The sequence below is a fragment of the Lathamus discolor genome, chromosome 6 (genome assembly GCF_037157495.1).
Source record: "Lathamus discolor isolate bLatDis1 chromosome 6, bLatDis1.hap1, whole genome shotgun sequence".
NCBI lineage: Eukaryota > Metazoa > Chordata > Aves > Psittaciformes > Psittacidae > Lathamus > Lathamus discolor.
Genome location: NC_088889.1, coordinates 15,208,395 through 15,227,277, shown reverse-complemented (window position 1 = coordinate 15,227,277; position 18,883 = coordinate 15,208,395). Strand labels below are relative to the sequence as shown.

At 40.8% G+C, this 18,883-nt stretch overlaps 1 protein-coding gene across 8 annotated transcripts in view; it reads left to right on the top strand.

Moving 5' to 3' along the window:
- Window positions 1-18,883, top strand: part of DDHD1 (DDHD domain containing 1) — a 73,124-nt gene that overhangs the window by 16,997 nt on the left and 37,244 nt on the right. For 3 of the 8 annotated variants that reach the window (XM_065685248.1, XM_065685250.1, XM_065685247.1), the window contains exons 3-7: window positions 5,852-5,950; window positions 11,119-11,187; window positions 13,025-13,153; window positions 14,908-15,055; window positions 16,520-16,567. In XM_065685248.1, the coding sequence (XP_065541320.1) occupies window positions 5,852-5,950; window positions 11,119-11,187; window positions 13,025-13,153; window positions 14,908-15,055; window positions 16,520-16,567 (493 nt within the window). The remainder of the gene's footprint in view (window positions 1-5,851; window positions 5,951-11,118; window positions 11,188-13,024; window positions 13,154-14,907; window positions 15,056-16,519; window positions 16,568-18,883) is intronic. The other 5 variants (XM_065685252.1, XM_065685251.1, XM_065685254.1 and 2 more) reach the window with 5 other exon arrangements.

Sequence of the window (18,883 nt, the reverse complement as noted above, 5' to 3'; positions counted from 1 at the left end):
TGCTGAGTGCTTCTAGCCTTTGATAACTTAATTTCTGAAGGAAGGAAGGATAGCTTCAGTTGTACTTGGATTCTCCTTACCAAGTAAGGAAGAGAATTCAGGGTTTGTTCTAGAAAACATCTGGTCTGTGGAGCAGAAATTTTCAGACTTGAGGGTGGAGAGAGTGGAGCGAGAGATGAAAAAGAGACAATCCTGGTTTTTATGAAAACATAAAAGATGAGAGAAAGATACTCCAAATTCAGACACCAGTGCCTTTTCTAAAACTAAAGGTTTATTTTTAAAAACTCAAAACTAACAAACCCAAGCTCTGCCTGCAGTCACTTCAAAATGGAATACGTGTCAAGTCACCAATAACTTTCAGTAGGGTTTTTTTTGGTAGTAATAGGAGTTGCAGGAAAATTCTAGCTGACAGTAAATATGAAAAGTGGTTTTGGCATTGTAACGTGCCTCTCAATGCATCTCTGATAGGCTGGCATCTGTGATTGCCATCTGCATGTGGCACTGGGGTAAGCTTTACAACTTGCATTATTGCTGGTGAAGTAAACATAATTATTTGGGGAAGTGCTAAATTCCATTTATAAATTTCCTAAATGCTACAATTTGTTGCTACAATTGGTTGTAATTGCATGCTTTATGAAGCATATTTTGGTCACAGAATCACAGAATCACAGAATCCCAAGGGTTGGAAGGGACCTAAAAAGATCATCTAGTCCAACCCCCCTGCAAGAGCAGGGTAACCTACAGTACATCACACAGGAACTTGTCCAGGCGGGCCTTGAATATCTCCAGTGTAGGAGACTCCACAACCCCCCTGGGCAGCCTGTTCCAGTGCTCTGTCACTCTTACAGTAAAGAAGTTCTTCCTGATGTTAACGTGGAACTTCCTATGTTCCAGTTTACACCCATTGCCCCTTGTCCTATCACTGGATATCACTGAAAAAAGCCTAGCTCCATCATCCTGACACCTACCCTTCACATATTTGTAAACATTGATGAGGTCACCCCTCAGTCTCCTCTTCTCCAAGCTAAAGAGACCCAGCTCCCTCAGCCTCTCCTCATAAGGGAGATGTTCCACTCCCTTAATCATCTTTGTGGCTCTGCGCTGGACTCCTTCAAGCAATTCCCTGTCCTTCTTGAACAGAGGGGCCCAGAACTGGACACAATATTCCAGATGCGGCCTCACCAAGGCTGAGTAGAGGGGGAGGAGAACCTCTCTTGACCTACTAACCACTCCCTTTCTAATGCACCCTAAGATGCCATTTGCCTTCTTGGCCACAAGAGCACATTGCTGGCTCATGGTCATCCTCCTATCCACCAGGACCCCCAGGTCCCTTTCCCCTTCACTACTTTCCAGCAGGTCACCCCCCAACCTGTACTGGTACATGGGGTTGTTCTTCCCCAGATGCAAGACTCTACACTTGCCCTTGTTAAATTTCATCAAGTTTCTCCCCGCCCAACTCTCCAGCCTGTCCAGGTCTCGCTGAATGGCAGCACAGTCCTCTGGTGTGTCAGCCACTCCTCCCAGTTTTGTGTCATCAGCAAACTTGCTGAGGGTGCACTCAGTTCCCTCATCCAGGTCATTGATGAAAATATTAAACAGCACCGGTCCCAGCACCGACCCCTGAGGAACTCCACTAGTCACAGACCTCCAGCTAGATTCTGCGCCATTGACCACAACTCTCTGCCTTCTTCCTTTCAACCAGTTCTCGATCCACCTCACTACTTGATCGTCAAGCCCACACTTCCTTAGCTTATCTATGAGGATGCTGTGGGAGACAGTATCAAATGCCTTACTGAAATCAAGAAAAACCACATCTACCGCTCTACCATCATCCCTCCACCTAGTCACTTCCTCATAGAAGGCTATAAGGTTGGTCATACATGACTTCCCCCTCATAAAACCATGTTGGCTGTTCTTAATGACCCCCTCATCCTTGATATGCCTAGTGATGGAGTCAAGAATAAGTTGTTCCATCATCTTTCCAGGGATGGAGGTAAGGCTGACCGGTCTATAATGACCCGGGTCCTCCTTCTTGCCCTTCTTATAGATTGGTGTGACCTTTGCCATCCGCCAATCCTCAGGCACCTCGCCCATCAAGGTCTACAGTTAGTTGTTATTTAAGACTACTGAAAGTTAGAATAGATATTTACAAATATCATTGGGAAAAAAAGTGACTATTCAGTGCTATGATAAAGCGTTGTAAATGCTTTACACCTTATCTCAGCAAAATTAATACAATCTGCTGTAATACTCAGGCATAATTACTTTTATATGAACATGCCATTTTGCATCATGAATAATAAAAAATTAGCTTGTCAACAAGCATCTTGTTGATGCAGTAGACAAACCTGTCAGCTCTTGATTTGACCCCAGCCATGCTCTAAGAGTAGCAGTAGGCTGAGAAGTTAAGAGCATGTTCAGCTTTGCTGCTCCTGTTCTGGATTATTTTCTCTTACTCAGCCTGCTAACTCAGGGCAGCATATGATAGCCTGAAGCTTAGTCTCTAAGACTCTGTTCAGAATTTATTTGCAATTTAATTTTATTTATTTATTTATTATATTGTTCTCTGAGATCTTTTTGTGAAGGAAACACAATTGTTTCCTTCGACTAGTGACTTTAGTAGGTGTTTAGCACCCTTAGCTTTTGAGCAGCCTGCCCAGTGCATTGCCAGCAACGGAACTGACCTCTTTCCGAACAGGGCAAGTGGTGCCGCTTCCCATCTATGTGTGGAGTAGTCCACACAGATGAGTCGATCCCTGCAAAAAATGACACCAAGCACTACATGCATTACCTGTGAAGCCGCTCAGCATGCAATGTCCATCTTCTTTCCTTGTATCTTTAATTTTGGGATACAGGTTCAGAGAGCACACTTGCATCTCAAAAAAACATTTCCAACTCCAGTGATCTGCTTTATTAGTTCTGCTTCTAGGTTGCAGTATGGTAACAGGATATCATAGAATCGTTGAATACCAGGTTGGAAGGGACCTCAACAATCAACTGGTCCAGCCTTTCTAAGCAAAACATGGCCTAGACTAGATGTCCCAGCACCCTGTCCAGCCAGATCTTTAAAGTGTTCAGTGTTGAGGAATTCACCACTTCCCTGGAGAGGTAATTACAATGGCTGATTGTTCTTTACTGGGAGGTGAAGGGGAATAAAATGGGAAAAAAATGTGACATCACTAAGCCTCATTTGGGGCTTTTGTTGGTGATAGGATATTGATGAATAAATGCCCCGTTATTAAACTCTCTACCCAAGCAAACCTTCTCTTGAAAATGCGGAATCTTTCAGAATAGGATCTCCAGCCTGTGGCCTGTAAGGAACATAATACCTGTGCTGTCTTTCAGTGCTATTTGGGAGCATGTGAAACTGTAAATGCTGAAGGTAACGGGAAGCATATGACAGTGTTTAGGTGAATGATTTCTCAAGTTCTGTTCTCCATGGGGTAGCCTGGAGACCACTGTTTCAGTGGGAGATGCCTCTGCTGAGAAATCCTATTTCTTAGGTTAATGTGACTTTTAGATTGGCCATATCCAGTTGACCTGGATTTGTCTATGAGAAGGTTATGCCCTGTAGGAGTTCACAGACATGGTTCCCAACTCTATGTGCTGCTTATGAAAATTAGTCAAATTTCTGAGATTTCTGGAGGGGATACTTGGTTCTGAATGTGTTGGCATATGCGACATGTAAAAGGTCAGCTATCCTGACTGCCAGTCTCTGAAGTGCAGCATGCACAGGAGGTACTGGCATGCGACAGCTGATGCCTCAGACCACCACAGACCAGGAAGAATGCATGTGTGTCAGGGAGGGATGCTGTGCCCATGAGCCTCACTCTCTCTTCATTGACTCTGCAGAGAGCCCTGCTTCCTGAGGTCTCTAAAACCAGGCCAGAGGAATTCTGCTGAAGTTCTGGTGCAAGCAAATGTTGCAGGGGCATAACCCGTCTCCTGAATAACTTAACCAGACTCTATTTCACATCTCATAGCCCTTAGTCTGCTTTGATCCTCGCCAAATTCCACATACTTTTTTTCAGGTTAAGTAGTTCATTTTATTGTTGATAGATACAGGAAAGGACATTGCTATTCTGTCTTTTGAGACAGAGCAACCGATACAGCTCCAGGAGGAAACCACACTTAGGATGAGGAATTAGGGGTTTGGCTGCCATTTCGACCGCTATATTGTGAAATCGAATATCTGCAGCCTGCATTTGAGCAAATCACAAATTTGCACAAGTGCAGATCTGCATATCAGCATGTTCTGGCTTGTCATTGCATATAGTATTTTACATAATTTTTCTGGGCAAAATGAGAGTTATTATGGCAGGTATCCCTGCCTGCGGCAGGGGTTTAGAACTGGATGCTCTTTAAGGTTTAATGCAAACCACTCCATGATGTATAGTTGTATAGAGGAATAGAGCTTGGCGTTTGCCACTCAGGTCCATGCTAAAAACAGTCAGCTCTGATGACACCATAAACCCCTAAATGAGATGCTGTGCTAGTGTGTATGTGGGCTTCCAAGTCTCATTTGTTGTTCTGCCACTCTGTTGACAGGTAGACAATATTGGGAGGTTTCTGGGCCCTTACATTTGTTTGTTGAGTACAATTTTTTTCCCTTCATCCAGGTAGCACTATGCCTTTTTGCATATTGGCTTTGCTTGTCCTTCTTGAGAACAATTCTTTCTTCAGACTTAATGTACATAAATTAATATCAGCACAAGATGTAAGGTGACATTATGATCTAAATTCTTAGGTTCCAAATTTTAACTATTTGGTACAAACTTCATCCAAAATGTGGAAATATCTGTGGTGTTTATTTTATCACACTGAGAATGGGTTTTATCTCTGTGTCTTCATGACTTTTATAGTATTGCATATACCCAGTGATTACACTTAAATATATTGCTACTGTAAAATAATTCTATAAATATTTCTGAGAAAAGCCTAGGTTATAACACTTATGAAGCATATTTCAGCTTCATATTACAGGAAGAAATATTTCAGCTGAAACCATTTTTAAGGAGATATAAAAAGGGTATCAGAAGACACTTTTAGCAATCAATAAACTTAAAACTTACAGAATAACATAAGATATAGCAACTGCTTTTTATGCCTACTTAGTCAGACAGTGGACCTATGTAAAGTAGTCTATCAAAGGAGCAGCATTCTCAAGAGATTTCAGTAATATCAAGGCCATTGTAAGATAAAACAAAACCATGAACTCAGATCACAGCAGATGCTTAAAGGACTAGATATTTTGCTGACAGCATTTAACCAGTGATGTTGAGACCAAGGGCTGCTTGATGAAGGGTCAAAGTCACTACTTCAGTGTTGATTTTTCTCTTGCACTCTGTGGGCATGCTGTGGCACTTCACTGTGGAAGGCAGCTTCTTGAGGACTTGCAGAAGAGGGTAATAGTAAGATATTTTGTCAAATCTAACTTTCAGTGATTCTCTTATACTCCTTGGGGAAAATAATAGAGCTGTGCTTAAAATTGAGTTCTTTTCTTTTGTTTCCCAAATCTTTAGTGTATACTTAAGAAGCGTTACTGTGTTCTACCTTACACCAAGTAGAGTGATTATGCTTTTGCATGTGTAAATGCAGAGACACTTGGTAAATCTGATGGTGCTGTGTCCCAGGTATCTTTTACTGACACCTTCAGCTTTGTTGTGATGTCATAACAGTTTATGAAGAGTGAAGAAGTTGAATTTGGCTAACGTGACCTGACACTTTTGCTACAAAACCAGTGTTCTAAGTGTATATGCTTTTTCAGAAAGAGTGCTTTTTTTTTTTATATAATAAAAAATGACAACCCTTTTAAAAATTTTACTTTGAAACTCAGTGTTTTTACTTTTAGTTCTCTACTACCTACCTTCTTCCTCCCTCCCTTCTTTGTTCAAATGGAGAGGATATAAGAATTCAGATGCTGCATGTCTTAAGCGAAAGCGTTCCGAAGGTACAGTAATTGTAGATTTCTTTCTTTGTAGTACTCCTGGCTTACAAAGCTTTACATTCTAGTTTGCTTATATCAGTTAAGTGCATTAGATTTACAAGCTTCAATTTCTTGAGCTGTATTAATGCCACTTCTTCAAAAGGGAAGGAAAAAGCATCATAAATACGTAAAAGAAAATTAGAAGTGTTGTGTGAATCTTAGGAGAAAGCAGATGCCAACAGTATCATGCAGTAAACCTTATTATAATTGTTTGACTGTGATGAAAACTGTAAACATTTGTTTCTTATATTCTTTAGATGTGGTTTGGCTATGTTAATAAACTAAAAGCAGATTTTTAAAACAGCAGCAGGCCTGGTATAAGATAAATTGTGCCAAAGAAGGAATGGAGGGTTTATACTAGGTAACGTTTTATTTGCCACTTTTTTTTTAATAATGCATGCATCTTTAATTATATGTTGTAAATTGTATTTTGCTGTAGCTTTTGTGCGAGTACTGGAATGACATGAGACTCTGAACATACGATATAAACAGGGGAAGCTGCACAGAATGTGTAATAAGGCTGCTGTGTTGCAAAAAACAATTTTGAACTTTGCAGCAGCTGATGTTGTATAAATTTGTTCCAGAAAGTGAGAGTAGATCTTACAGGAGCTATTAATGATTGCAGAAGGCTCAGGAGTACTTGTCACTGGTCTTTCTCTACCACCATTAAAGCCAGTAGAGATTAAATTTTTACTGACTTCATGGAACTAAACTGCTGAAAACTGCACCCTTGATTAAATATGTAAATGCCCGTGGTAGGTTTAGAGTTATTCTTGTCATACCATACATTGTTTTAGCTCCTAGGGATATTGTAAAGTGTGAGAATTTATTTTGACATGCATGTATGTTTGCCTTTTGACTTCTTTTAACTACATTTTTCTATAATTGGCTCCAAATGAAAATGCCTGAAATCAAGATGTTGTAATAGTAGATAGTAAACTTTTTCCTGCCTCTTCTCAGACACTGAACTCAAAACTGTTAAAGGTGAGTAAGTGTAACTACTCTTATGATCAGTAAGAAGAGACTTCTGCCTTTTCTTTTGTGATGGTAATTTTGTAATTTATTTTGCATAGTTTTGGGTGGTTTTTTTCTCCAGATCTTGTTCAGTTGTGGTAATGAATACGCTTGAATTAAAATATTAAAATAGATACTTATGTAACAAATAGTGACATTGATGAATTGAGAGGTAGTGAAGTGCAATAGAAAATGACAGCAATGTTAAACAGCCCTTTTTAATTAAGAGCAATAGCCTTTTTAGTGGCTTTGCATTTGTTTTTTAAATAAATTAGAAAATGTTTTCAAATCCACAGCTGTGTATACCGGCTGTAGATTTATGTACCAGGCTTACATAGCAGAACTTCAGAGTTGTTTAAGAAAGAACAATAGCAGCCAAATTATGCTCTCAGCTACCTGCATGATATGGCAGGCTTTAGTGCAGAAGCTACTGCTTACTGGTTGCAGAGAAGATTAATTTAAAAATACCTGAAAAAAAAGAAGGCAGAAAAGGTTTTCGTATGGTACGTATCCCTGCTCTGGTCTTTAGTCTGGCTGGAATGACAGAGATGGAGGTAATATCAGCAATTAGCAGTTCAAAGATGCTTTCCTCTAAATTTATTTTAACTTGAGCATAGTCAAACTCGGGTAGAAAAGAATCACCCCATGCTTTGGTCTAGGCAGGTAGATGAAAGAATGACCTGCTTTTGGCTGGGATAGAGTTAATTTTCTTCCTAGTAGATGGTACAGTGCTGTGTTTTGGCTTTAGTCTGAGAACAATGCTGATAACCCACTGACGCATTAGGCTAAACTAAAGTTGTTGCTCAGTAGCTCTTACCCTGATCAAGGACTTTTCAATCTCATGTTCTGACAACCAGAAGGGTCACAAGAATCCAGGAGGGAGCAGAGACAGGACACCTGACCCAAACTAGCCAAAGGGGTGTTCCATATCACAGCACGTCATGCCCCATATAGAAAGTGGGGGGAGTTACCCAGATGGCCCAGACTGCTGCTCAGGTCAGGCTGGGTATCGGTAAGCTGGTGGTGAGCAGTTGTATTGTACATCACTTGTATTTATTTTTTGGGAGGTTTTGGGTTGGTTTTTTTTTTTTTGCCTTTTTGTCTTATATTCTCTCCCCTTGATATTTCCCTTATTCTTACTATTACTACTAGTAGTATTATACTCTACTTTAGTTAATAAACTGTTCTTATCACAGTCTGTGGGGTTTACACTCTTTCAGTTCTCCTCCCCGTCCTGCCCAGGGAGGGGGGAAGGAGGTGTGAGAGAGTGGCTGCGTGGTGCTGAGTCACAGGCTAGGTTTAAACCATGAGAAAGTATCGGGTAAAAATCCAGGTGCTTACCTTAAAAGGTCTTTAAACTACTGGCCCCATGAAATGCAGTGTTCAGGTGTCTGTCTGTCTGCACTTGGTGCTGGAGGCATTCAGCTCCACAAACACTTCAGCTGGGAGGATGTTTGCACTAGCAGTGCACATGCAGTGTGCACATCCCAGCTTCTCCATGGGTTTTGTGCTAGAAGTAAAATAGCACAGGTTTTCTACTCCTCGGTTATTCTCCAGTTATTTTGTCTTCAGATGAATTTCTGCAGTCTAACTGAGATGGGGTTCATCAAGGCTGTAGGAATATGTATTCTATATTTTATGTTTACCTTTCCAGTTTTCATATTTAAACTTTTTAGATGGCTTTTCCCCCTGTGTTCATCTCTCTTGGTGAAACTGGAGGTCTGTGTGATAGTAACCATTGATTTCTTCAGCTGAAAGAAGTTATTTCTTGATCTCTCTCATTTCCCTTATCTTCTCTCCTTGGTTTTGCATGGCTTGCTTGCTACTGTCTAGAGTCAGGCTGTTTTCCATCTACAGTGGGGTTATGCCTTCCACATACTCATACTGTAGGTGCCTGTCTCTGTTGGTATTCCTGGAAATATTTAATTTCTAGTTTCTGGATCAAAAGGAAACCAAAATTTGATTTCATTTGCATGGGCTTGGCCTTCAGTCCCAAACTAGAAAACTAAGCAGTGTACAAAATACCTACGTTTTTCTGCAGGTAGGGAAGATGTGCTTACAAAGATGCCTTCCAAGAAAGCTGTGCATGGTGTCAGAGAAGTAGTTCATGTGAAAACAAAGCTGCAGGAAGTCGGGTCCAGAGGGAAATTCCTTTCCAGTGGTTTCATGGGAGACCCTTCATCTTCTATGCCTGATGTTCAGAGATGCCATAGGCACAGTCAGATCTCAGTGAACAGCAACATCCTAGCCTGGTGCCCTGGAGAGAATCCACAAGCACAGAAAGTGTGCTTCTGAAGGACCCAGAAGGCAGAGGAAAGAACACGAGTATTCCTCTGTGGCATATCTGCTGCCTAATCTGAATTCTACAACTTGACTTTGTCAGCCGCTCTACAACATCACTTGGTGACTTCCTGACATTCTGTGATACTTCTTGGTATGAAAAGCTCCTGTGTTGTCATTTTTACCTTGTCTGCAGCATGAATGAATTTTATAGGACAGTCACCATTTGTTCTGCAAAGAGAATGTAAATCACATTATCTTATCATTTCTAGGAAAACATATCTTTGTTTCCCATGTTCAGTTTCAAAACAGCAGTGGCAGCCCTTGTTATCCCATACCTGGAAAGCACAGTTTGCATATATCGATTTTTGTTTTTTTTTTTTTTTAGGATGCTTATTTTCAGATTGCTGTCAAGTCCTCTCCAAAGACATTTCTTTGCACTCTGGGACTGTCAGCAGCAGAAGCTCCTTTTGGTTGGGCTCTTGAGAGCCTTGAGAATCTCTTTACAGTCCTTGGTGCAGTGTTGGCCCTCATGAAGAGGTACCTTATTGCAGGGTTGTTTTGTTTTTAACAAAAGAGTATCTCCGGTGTGTAGTGACAGGGAACCACTGTTTGCCTAGCTGTTCATGCACACGTGGCTCGTGGATCATTTATCCTTGTGACTGGTATCAGCTATGCAGTTCTTCTCTCCGCTGGGTTTCTGCCATGCAAATCTGCAAGAGTGTACCATTTTTCTCTCCCCAGACAGATCTTATGTAAGGATGGAGAAAGCACAATGATATTCATCAAGTAGGATGTCACTCATATTTTGAAGAGATATTTTTGCTCACCAAGAAGGCCTGGAGCTTAGGGTGATAGGTTTTTCTTTATTAGGGGGTTTTTGTTCCGCTAGTGGACATTACATCCAGGGGGCTGAGGATGAACAGACATCTCAGATATACTTCATTTACATATATATAAAAGGGAGAAAAAATCTCACCCCACTTCAGTAAGAGGGCAGTCAGCTTGTGGAATGGGTGCATTGATCCCCAGGCAGACTTCTTAAAAGGTGCATCCCCTGGGATTTCAAAGCAGAATGCCAAGATGGAGCGCCCAGCTTTGTTTTGACCCAGGTGACTCCTGTTAACTTTTAAAGGAATATGTCTCCTCCTGGTTGGTAAGATAGACACCCAGGAAGCATTATCCAGACTTCTGCAAAATACTGCACTGAAGTGCATGGTGCCTTTGCAGGCACTGTTTTTCAGTGCTTAAGTGTCTCTGCCACTGGTTTGGACTTTGCTCTGGGGCATACACATGGATAGGAACTCAAAAGCAAAGCAGCAAGTGTGTTGGTAAACAAAATTTACTAAGAGCTGCAAAATAAAAACTGTTCAAAATTGCAAAGCTTATAGTCTTACTGGCAAATCAGTAAGTTGAAAAGCTAGGACACGTTTTAAATTCTGAGTGCTGAGTGGAAAGAAGTGTGTATAGTCCCAAGTGCTGTAAAAATGCATATCCAAGCTTGACTGCAACATGTTTGTTAACAACACATCTCAGGTAAGTTTCAAGAGACAAGATTCTACTGAAGATTGCTGGCCATATCATGTGGTGCTTGTGTTAGCAGTAAATCAAATTTTTCAAGTTCCCTTTTGATGGCATTACTAAATATGCAGAGAAATAGTGTTGGATATTTCTTTTGCAGTTCCTTAGTGCTTGCATGTCTTGTAGTTAATTTTGATATGCCCTTCAACATACGTGGTTTTCATAAACACCATCAAAATTAGAAATTTGTTCTTCCCAAGTGAGAATAACTCATGCAGGATAGGGAAAGCCTACTTCTTTCTGTATATTCTTTCCAGTAGAGAAGTTGGACTTGATTCCAGAAGAGTTTGAGGATCGCTTCTCCCCAGACTGCTATTCTTCCAGTGGTAATAAGCGACTCAGCCACAGGCCTCTCCATCTCTTCCTCTGCATGCTTTGGACACTGAGCACAACACTCTCCAACCTTCCAGCCCTCCTCTGTCAGCTTCTCCAAGAACATACGACAAGAGGGATTTTACAGAATGCAGGTGGAACAGCTCTTAAAGACCTGCCAGACAGTGCAGAAGAAGTCTACATTGGTCATGGAGTTGAGGATGGAGGAGATTTCAGGAACATTTGCAAGGAGGTCCCCTTGCCTTTGCCACTCGACTGTGTGCCTCTCTCAGGACATCACAGTCTCTGTTGCATTGTCTCCCAAGTCTGAAAGAGGAAGTTTTGCTGGTAGTTTGCTTTCCTTCTCCAGTTCCAAATTGAGATTTCTGGGCATGGACTCACGTCTGCACCTGCAGGGATGTTTATGAGTTCTCAGCTTCTTGCTCTAGCCTCTTGTTACCCTAAGCTGACGCATCTGCTCTTCAAAGAGTAACTTACTTCCTTCTCTCTTCTTGCTCTGTCAATGTAAGCCAGCAAAATATAGTCCTAGTTATTTTCTGTGAATCAGTTACTTACTAGAGCAGAAGAGGTAATCCCTTTCTAATGCTCTTGTTTCTTACAGACTTCATTTAGTTTTTCATCAGACTATGCCAGGGCTGTCTGCCTTGGCAGAGAAACAAAAAATGCAGGAGAAAGGTTACAACTTTTACCTTAATGTATCTGGTTTGTGCTATGGCAGAGTTAAAATATGATATAATCATGGCTTAGGCTTTCTCAGAATGTTTTCAGATGAGTATAAAACATTCAGTTGAGTAGCTTCAAGTAGGGGACAGGTTGGAGCTGTTATTGGGGACAGGGACAAACACCCACAAAAAAAAATCCCTGCAAACCAAAACAACTCTTGTGGGTGTTTTCTGTGACTTTGGACTTTTAGCAAGACCAATGACAGTCAAATAACACTTTCTTTTTGGTTACGGGGCTGTTGCTGCTGTCAGCTCTCCAAACGTTGCGTATCCCACATTAGAGGAGACCTAAGCAACAGATTTTCAAACGTAGGTGAAATCCGAATTACTTTGCTCTGCTCATTCAGGCTCCAAGCCTTAGATGAGAGATTCTGATTTGCATTATAACATGGCCATTGTGCTTAGTTCCGACAATCAGGCAGTGTGTCATGAGGCTGGTCCCAGAGTTCAATCAGTTCCAAATCTGGAAAACACAATAACTGCACAAAAAAACAGTAGAGCTCTTAGTGCTTTTTGAAAGAGCTAGATTCTGTTCTGTGCTAGAAATTATTCATTCAGAAGCTTTCTCATTGAACCGCATTTCCAGCTTCTGGGTATTTCTGAAAGGAAAGAGATGCAACGAAGCCTTCTAGTAATGGAGCCTTGAAAGCCTCTGCGTTACAGCAGAGTACACTCACAACTAGGGATCTTACTGTACAGACAGAGGAGAGACAAGATAGGGCTCTTTTTCTAGTGATGGGAGTACATGTGGCAGCCGCCTGGTCATCTCACCCAGCTGTAGTATTTCAGGATGTGTTGTCCTGCCCCCCTTGGGTTTTATTTTCAGCTAAGGGAATATTTTGGAAACCTACCATCCCAAGATGAGGGTGGGGGGAGAATTGGTGTGAAATGTCCTCAGAGGTGGTCTCCAAACTGCTGCTTGTCCTGGTCAGATTAATCCTAAATGTAAAAACTTTTCAAGGTAAGAAGTAGTACAGATTTAGGTATAATGGAGCGCCAGATTTTAACCCATATGTAAATTACACTGTTCTCTCTCTCTTTCTCTCTTTGAAGAGGCATTTTTTCCTTCTTACCCATCTAAATTAACTGTTGTTCCTTTTTGCTGCAGCTATTCATAGTTTGAAGTTGAGTCGCAACCATGTGGACTGGCACAGTGTGGATGAAGTGTATCTTTACAGTGATGCGACAACATCTAAAATTGCAAGAAGTGTTACACAAAAGCTGGGGATTTCCAAAGGTAATGTTTTTCAGAGTTTGTAAAGAATACTGTAAATACCAGTATTTTAAATTTGTTACTGGAACACTAGAGGGAGATTTCAGATTTGAAATTTTAATATGTCACTTAGCCCACTTTGGCCATTGCGTTTTTTACAGTAGAGTATATTAAGGTCCTTAGGTTGTTGTGCAGAATTGTAACTAGATATGAATTGGCTATGACTTGTTTTTATTACATATTTTATTATTATTTTGGGATGCAGCAGTTAGCACTACATAATAAATATATGAAAATATTACAGTGGCAGAGTCTAGCAGCTACAATGTAAGAATTACAGATTCCTTTGCAACCTTAACTTTACAGCCTGTGTACTTCATAACACAATGCATTCCTTAAATACATGATCATACTGTCCCCTCACCACCTCTTGTGTTTTTTTCCATGCATTAAACAGACATGAACTTAGAGGAGGGGTGAAGCATTTAGACAGAAATTGTTTCAAGTAGGGATCCAGGCTCATTTAAGCTCAAAACCAGCAGTCATAAATCCAGCAAGGCTGAAATGGTTGGAAGAGAGGATGGTCTCTCTCAAGCAAAAGTTAGATTAATGCCAGCCTTGAAAATTGGAACTCGTTCTCTCAGTTGTGGTGCTTCTGTGCACTGCTGGACAACTACAAAAACAAGAACATAAACATTTGTCTTGTCCCTTGGTCTCTGAAGAAACAAGATCAGGTAATAGGTTTGCCTTTAATTTCCATGTCTCTGTCCTGTAATTAGTGCCCTGTTACCCCACAGGGCTCTTGGGTGGATAATTAATTAAATGTTTGCCAAAGCTTAATATAATTCAGTGCTTCAGTTCCAAAAGTAGTCTGTGTCCCAAACACAATTTAGATATTGTGTAATAAATAATAAGTAAGATCTGACCTAAACGATTTGAAGGGAAAAATATCATTTAAAAGCCTACTTGGTGAACAAAACCTGACCTGTTTAAAAACTGCCCTTAGCATTTCTGTAGTGTTTTCTTCCTTTTTAAAACCAAAAGAAGTTGGTTTCAATTTTTGTGGAGGGGAATGATGCTGCCTTCTTCTCTGTGACCATCTGAAGGGGTTGCTGGCCTCTTGCGCAGGTTATGCAAGGCTGTGATCCTCCGTATGGGTCTGTCACTAGAGGGGGATGAAGACACACTGTGCCAGTGGATTTCTCAAGCCATTGGTGTAATAGTGAGAGAAAACCCATGTTTGCGCTGGGTAATTGATTTTTGGTTTGGCCACTGGACTGGAGAATGAGTGGGGAAATTTGAGGTTGGATCAGCTTGAAATAAAACATAGCTTTTCCCCATAAAAATGAAAAATTGTAAAGCTTTTCAACCAGCTCTCTTAAGTGGGTCAGAGAGAATGACAGTGTTTACCAGGCTTTTGGGCAGATCATTTCCATGATTCCTTACATGCTGTGGGAGTAAGGTAGATATACAAGGAAGTTTAATGACTGAGACACCAAGAAGAAGGGTGTGGTGTTGTAAAAGTGGATGGACAGCTATTTTCTAAAAAGTATTTTTTGAGAATACGTCTGGAATTAGTTACCGTTACAGCAGAAATGTCCTAGTAATACACTGACTGATACAATTAATATCATCTAGTTGCAGATATTTATAAATACATGCTATTCCTTTATGTATAAACTTGTTTTCAAAATACTTTAATGTGTTGGTCTGAGAAAAGTCAAGCTTTTGTCAACTTCATAGAATGTAACTGATCTAGGATAATGTTTTTTCTACAGCTTTAAGTAGTGGGACAAGGCTACATAGAGGCTATGTAGAAGAAGCTACATTAGAAGACAAGCCACCACAAATTAGTCACATTGTGTTTGTTGTGCATGGTATTGGGCAGAAAATGGACCAAGGAAGGATCATCAAAAATACAGCTATGTGAGTGCTTTGTAGTATTTGCAATACCCATCTAGCCTGGTTATAAGGCTGATATTAACAAATGACAGCAGACCCTTTGGTTTAAGCTGTATCTTTTCCTGTTTCCTTCTGCTCCTCTTCCCCTGAGTCTTTATGTTATGGGTACGCTACTTTCTATGTGAATTTGGATGAATGGACTTAGTGAGAGTAGCTGCAAGCAAGAAGACTAAAGATATATTCTGTTTTTATGACCAACGCTTGCAACTTTACAAGGGCGTGTAATGACAGGGCAAGGGGGAATGTCTTTAAAGTGACAGAGGGAAGATTTACATTAGGAAGTTCTTCCTTGTGAGGGTGCTGAGGCACTGGCACAGGTTGCCCAAAGAAGCTGTGGTTGCCGCATCCCTGGGAGTGTTCAAGGCCAGGTTGGACAGGGCTTAGAGCAACCTGGTCTAGTGGAAGGTGTCCCTGCTCACGGCACGGGGTTGGAACTGGATGATCTTGAAGGTCCCTTCCAACCCAAACCATTCTATATTTCAAGATGCTGTGTCTTGTAGGGGACTGGCCTGTGAATTTCTAGCACCATTGACTTTGCAGATAGAGCAGGGAGCAATTTTTCATTTGATCAAAATCAAGGGTAATCTCCATTGTTCTGGCTTGTTGTCAGACTAGCGGGCAAGAGAAGTGTATACTGGCAGGGGAAGGGAAACAGGAAGCTAGCGGGAATGTTGGCTGTCAGCTGGACAGTTCCTTCATGCAATTGGAAGCTATTGCTGAGGCTGTTCATGGAGTTCTGTGCATAGATACAAGTTGAAAACTAAAGTGTGATTGAAAGCTTACTAGATCTTCTTACTGAATGTGTATTTTGAAGACTAGTTTGCAAATGGCTTGTGATTTGACATCTGAGGTAATTCCAAAGGCCAGTTAGGAGCTAGATGATCTTAAGGTCCTTTCCAACCCTAACTATTCTATGAATGGGAAGAGAAACTCCTGAGCTACTGAGACTGCTGTACCTGAAAAGATTTTTGAGTATTAGACGAAGTTGTAAAGTCATGATGAATAAAGTCATGATGACAGCATTAATTACAGATCTGTATTGTGCAGATGTTTTAGTATGTGTTTCCCAAATAGTTCTATGTTCCGTGAAACTTGACAGGAATAGTGACATACCAGTGACTCCTGTGAACATGTATGTAGAACTGGGATTGCTGATTTCGTGGTAAGAGCTTTGTGAACCTCCCTTTAAATCCAGAATGGCAATGTATGTCAGTGCTAATGTGTCATTGCTGTTTTGTGTACCATCATGTCAGCAGGCTCTTGTGTTCTTTCAGTTTGTTCTTCCGCTCTAGTGTCCTCTGGTGTGGTAGAGCATAACTCTTGATTTCACTGCCGTGTCGTTTGTCATCTCAAAGCAATGACCTGCTACTCCTCACTCCCCTTGTTCTGGCACTTACCTGCTCTTTTATTTGTGTTGTTTAAGAGCAGGCAATCAAACCAAAGAGAAGAGGATCCACAGCCCTTGATAAAAAGCTGGTTAGTCACCAAAATAAATGTAAAAACTTAATTTATTTTTTTTTAGGATGCAATTACTTTGGAAAAGCAGAGACCCTAAGTATAAGTTGCTGGTTTAACAGCGAAAAGAAATAAAACTCCCATCTTGGAACTATTAAGGTTTTCTATTTTTTCTTTTTCCCTTCCTCATTTTCTGTTGAACATACATACAGGGGTTGTACGGGTGGTCTCACTTCAGCTCAGGACACAGTGCATAGGTGTTCATGCTATAAGAAGTCCTGCTTTAATTGGCAGCCCATTATGTGAAATCTTTTCTCTACAAAGGAAGCAAGACTTTTTGTGCTTCAGTAGATCTTGCTCATATTCTCAGGAAATATCAGGCAGTATTGTATAGCCTTTTAAAATGCTAATCATTGGTATAAATTGTGTATTCTTGTACAAAATCTGCAAGTTAAAAAATGTTGGAGTTTGTGTTTGGGTTGGATTTTTATTTCCTTTTAATAGCTTTAAACTTACCAGTAAGGAACATCCCATATGTTGTAGGAAGAGATCTTAGAAGAAATGGCTGCCAAGCCAGCACAATGGCAGCTCTCACAAGCCATACTAGAACTTTCTCTTAGTACCTTTATCCACAATATATGTGTGGGTCTTTTTTTTTTTTTTTTTATTTTCTCTTTTTTCTCTCTTTTTTTTGTTCTTCTTTTGCATTAGGGAGACAGGAAGTCAGATGTTGCCTTTTGAAAAATCGTAAGATCGATAAGGACAAATATTTTTTGACTGCTCACGTGTTAAAGCAGCAGCTAAAGATTTCAGTGGTTTTTTTCCTTTTAAATGCATATTCTTTAGTTTGAAGCATGCAATTGCAGCCATGCTAAATCTGTTAACTTAAGCCATATGTCTGCCCATCAGTGTCACCACTCCTTCCCTCATCAATATATGGGTACCATGGGGCAGCAGATGTAGCAGGCATTATCATCCCTCAGAGCTCATCCTTGCCTTGGGCTGCATGCAGCTGTGAAGGACATGGCTGTCACTTGTGATGTACAGTTATAATGTGTCCTGGTGTGGGAATCTTGTGGTGGGTGTTCCTTAGAAATTGCTCTTGGTTTAGGCCCTAGGATATCTGGCAGGAGGCATTCCTTGCAGAGAGCCACCAGTCCTCTCAGTGATGCTGAGACAGGGATTTATATGACACTTCTCATCCAAGGCTTTTAAACTGCAGTGTGTTATAATTTGGTTGAAAGCAAGCAAACTTTTACCTAAGAAACTTGTCCTGAAAGCAGGTAGTAGCGAGGTTGGGGTCAGTCTCTTCTCTTAAGTAATAAGTGACCGGACAAGAGGATATGGCCGTAAGTTGTGCCAGGAATGGTTTAGGCTAGATATTAGGAAAAATGTCTTCACCAAAAGAGTTGTCAAGCATTGGAACAGGCTGCCATGGGAAGTGATGGAATCAACATCTCTGGAGGTATTAAAAAGACCTATAGATGTGGTGCTTAGGGACATGGTTTAGTGGTGGGATTGGCAGTGCTGGGTTAATGGTTGGACTCAAAGTTCTTTTCCAACCTAAATGATTCTATGATCCTGTTTTGAGTACAATTTGCTTGAGTTTTATATGGTTGAGAGAGACTCAGCCAGATGCCTGGGTGAAATGCAAGACCTGATGGAGAATGGTGGAGAAAAGGAAAGGATGGCCACGAAGAAAAAAAGGAAGAAGAAAAAAAAGTGTGTGATTCTCTGGGGAGAGAGCAGAGATGGGGAGGGTTGGGCAGGGCAAACTCCGTGACATGTTGCATTTTTTGGTATGGTGCTTGGAGGGACTCTGGGGTCTGCAGAACAGAATGGTTCAGGTGCCTTCCCTTTCTACCATCCACAAAAAAAAAATAAAGTCTCTTGTGCATTTTGTCTTTGTTACATATACTTATTGATGCTTCTTTATGGGTTCATCCTACCCTGGAATGAAACTTTTGTATTTAGCTCAACCTGTGCGAGTGCAACATTTCAGTTCATAGCACAAAAACATAGCCTCACTTGAGCAAGTGGTCCCAAAAGAAATAAAAGGGAAAAAAAAGTGCAAAAATACAGTTCATGACCCAGATGTGGATTACTTTGCCTGTTACACAGGCCAGTGAGAAACCCTGACAGAGCTCATTTGATATGCTCTGTCCTCATGTTACCAGCTGGAGAAGAAATTGGTGCAGCTCATGTGATGCATCTGTATCATTAGGCAGATCCTGGTGGTTAGAGAGGTGAAAACAGAACTCTCGTTCTAGGGTGATTTAAAATTATATGTGCTAATTCAATTAAGTAATGGAGTTCAATCTAATCATTAATGTGGCT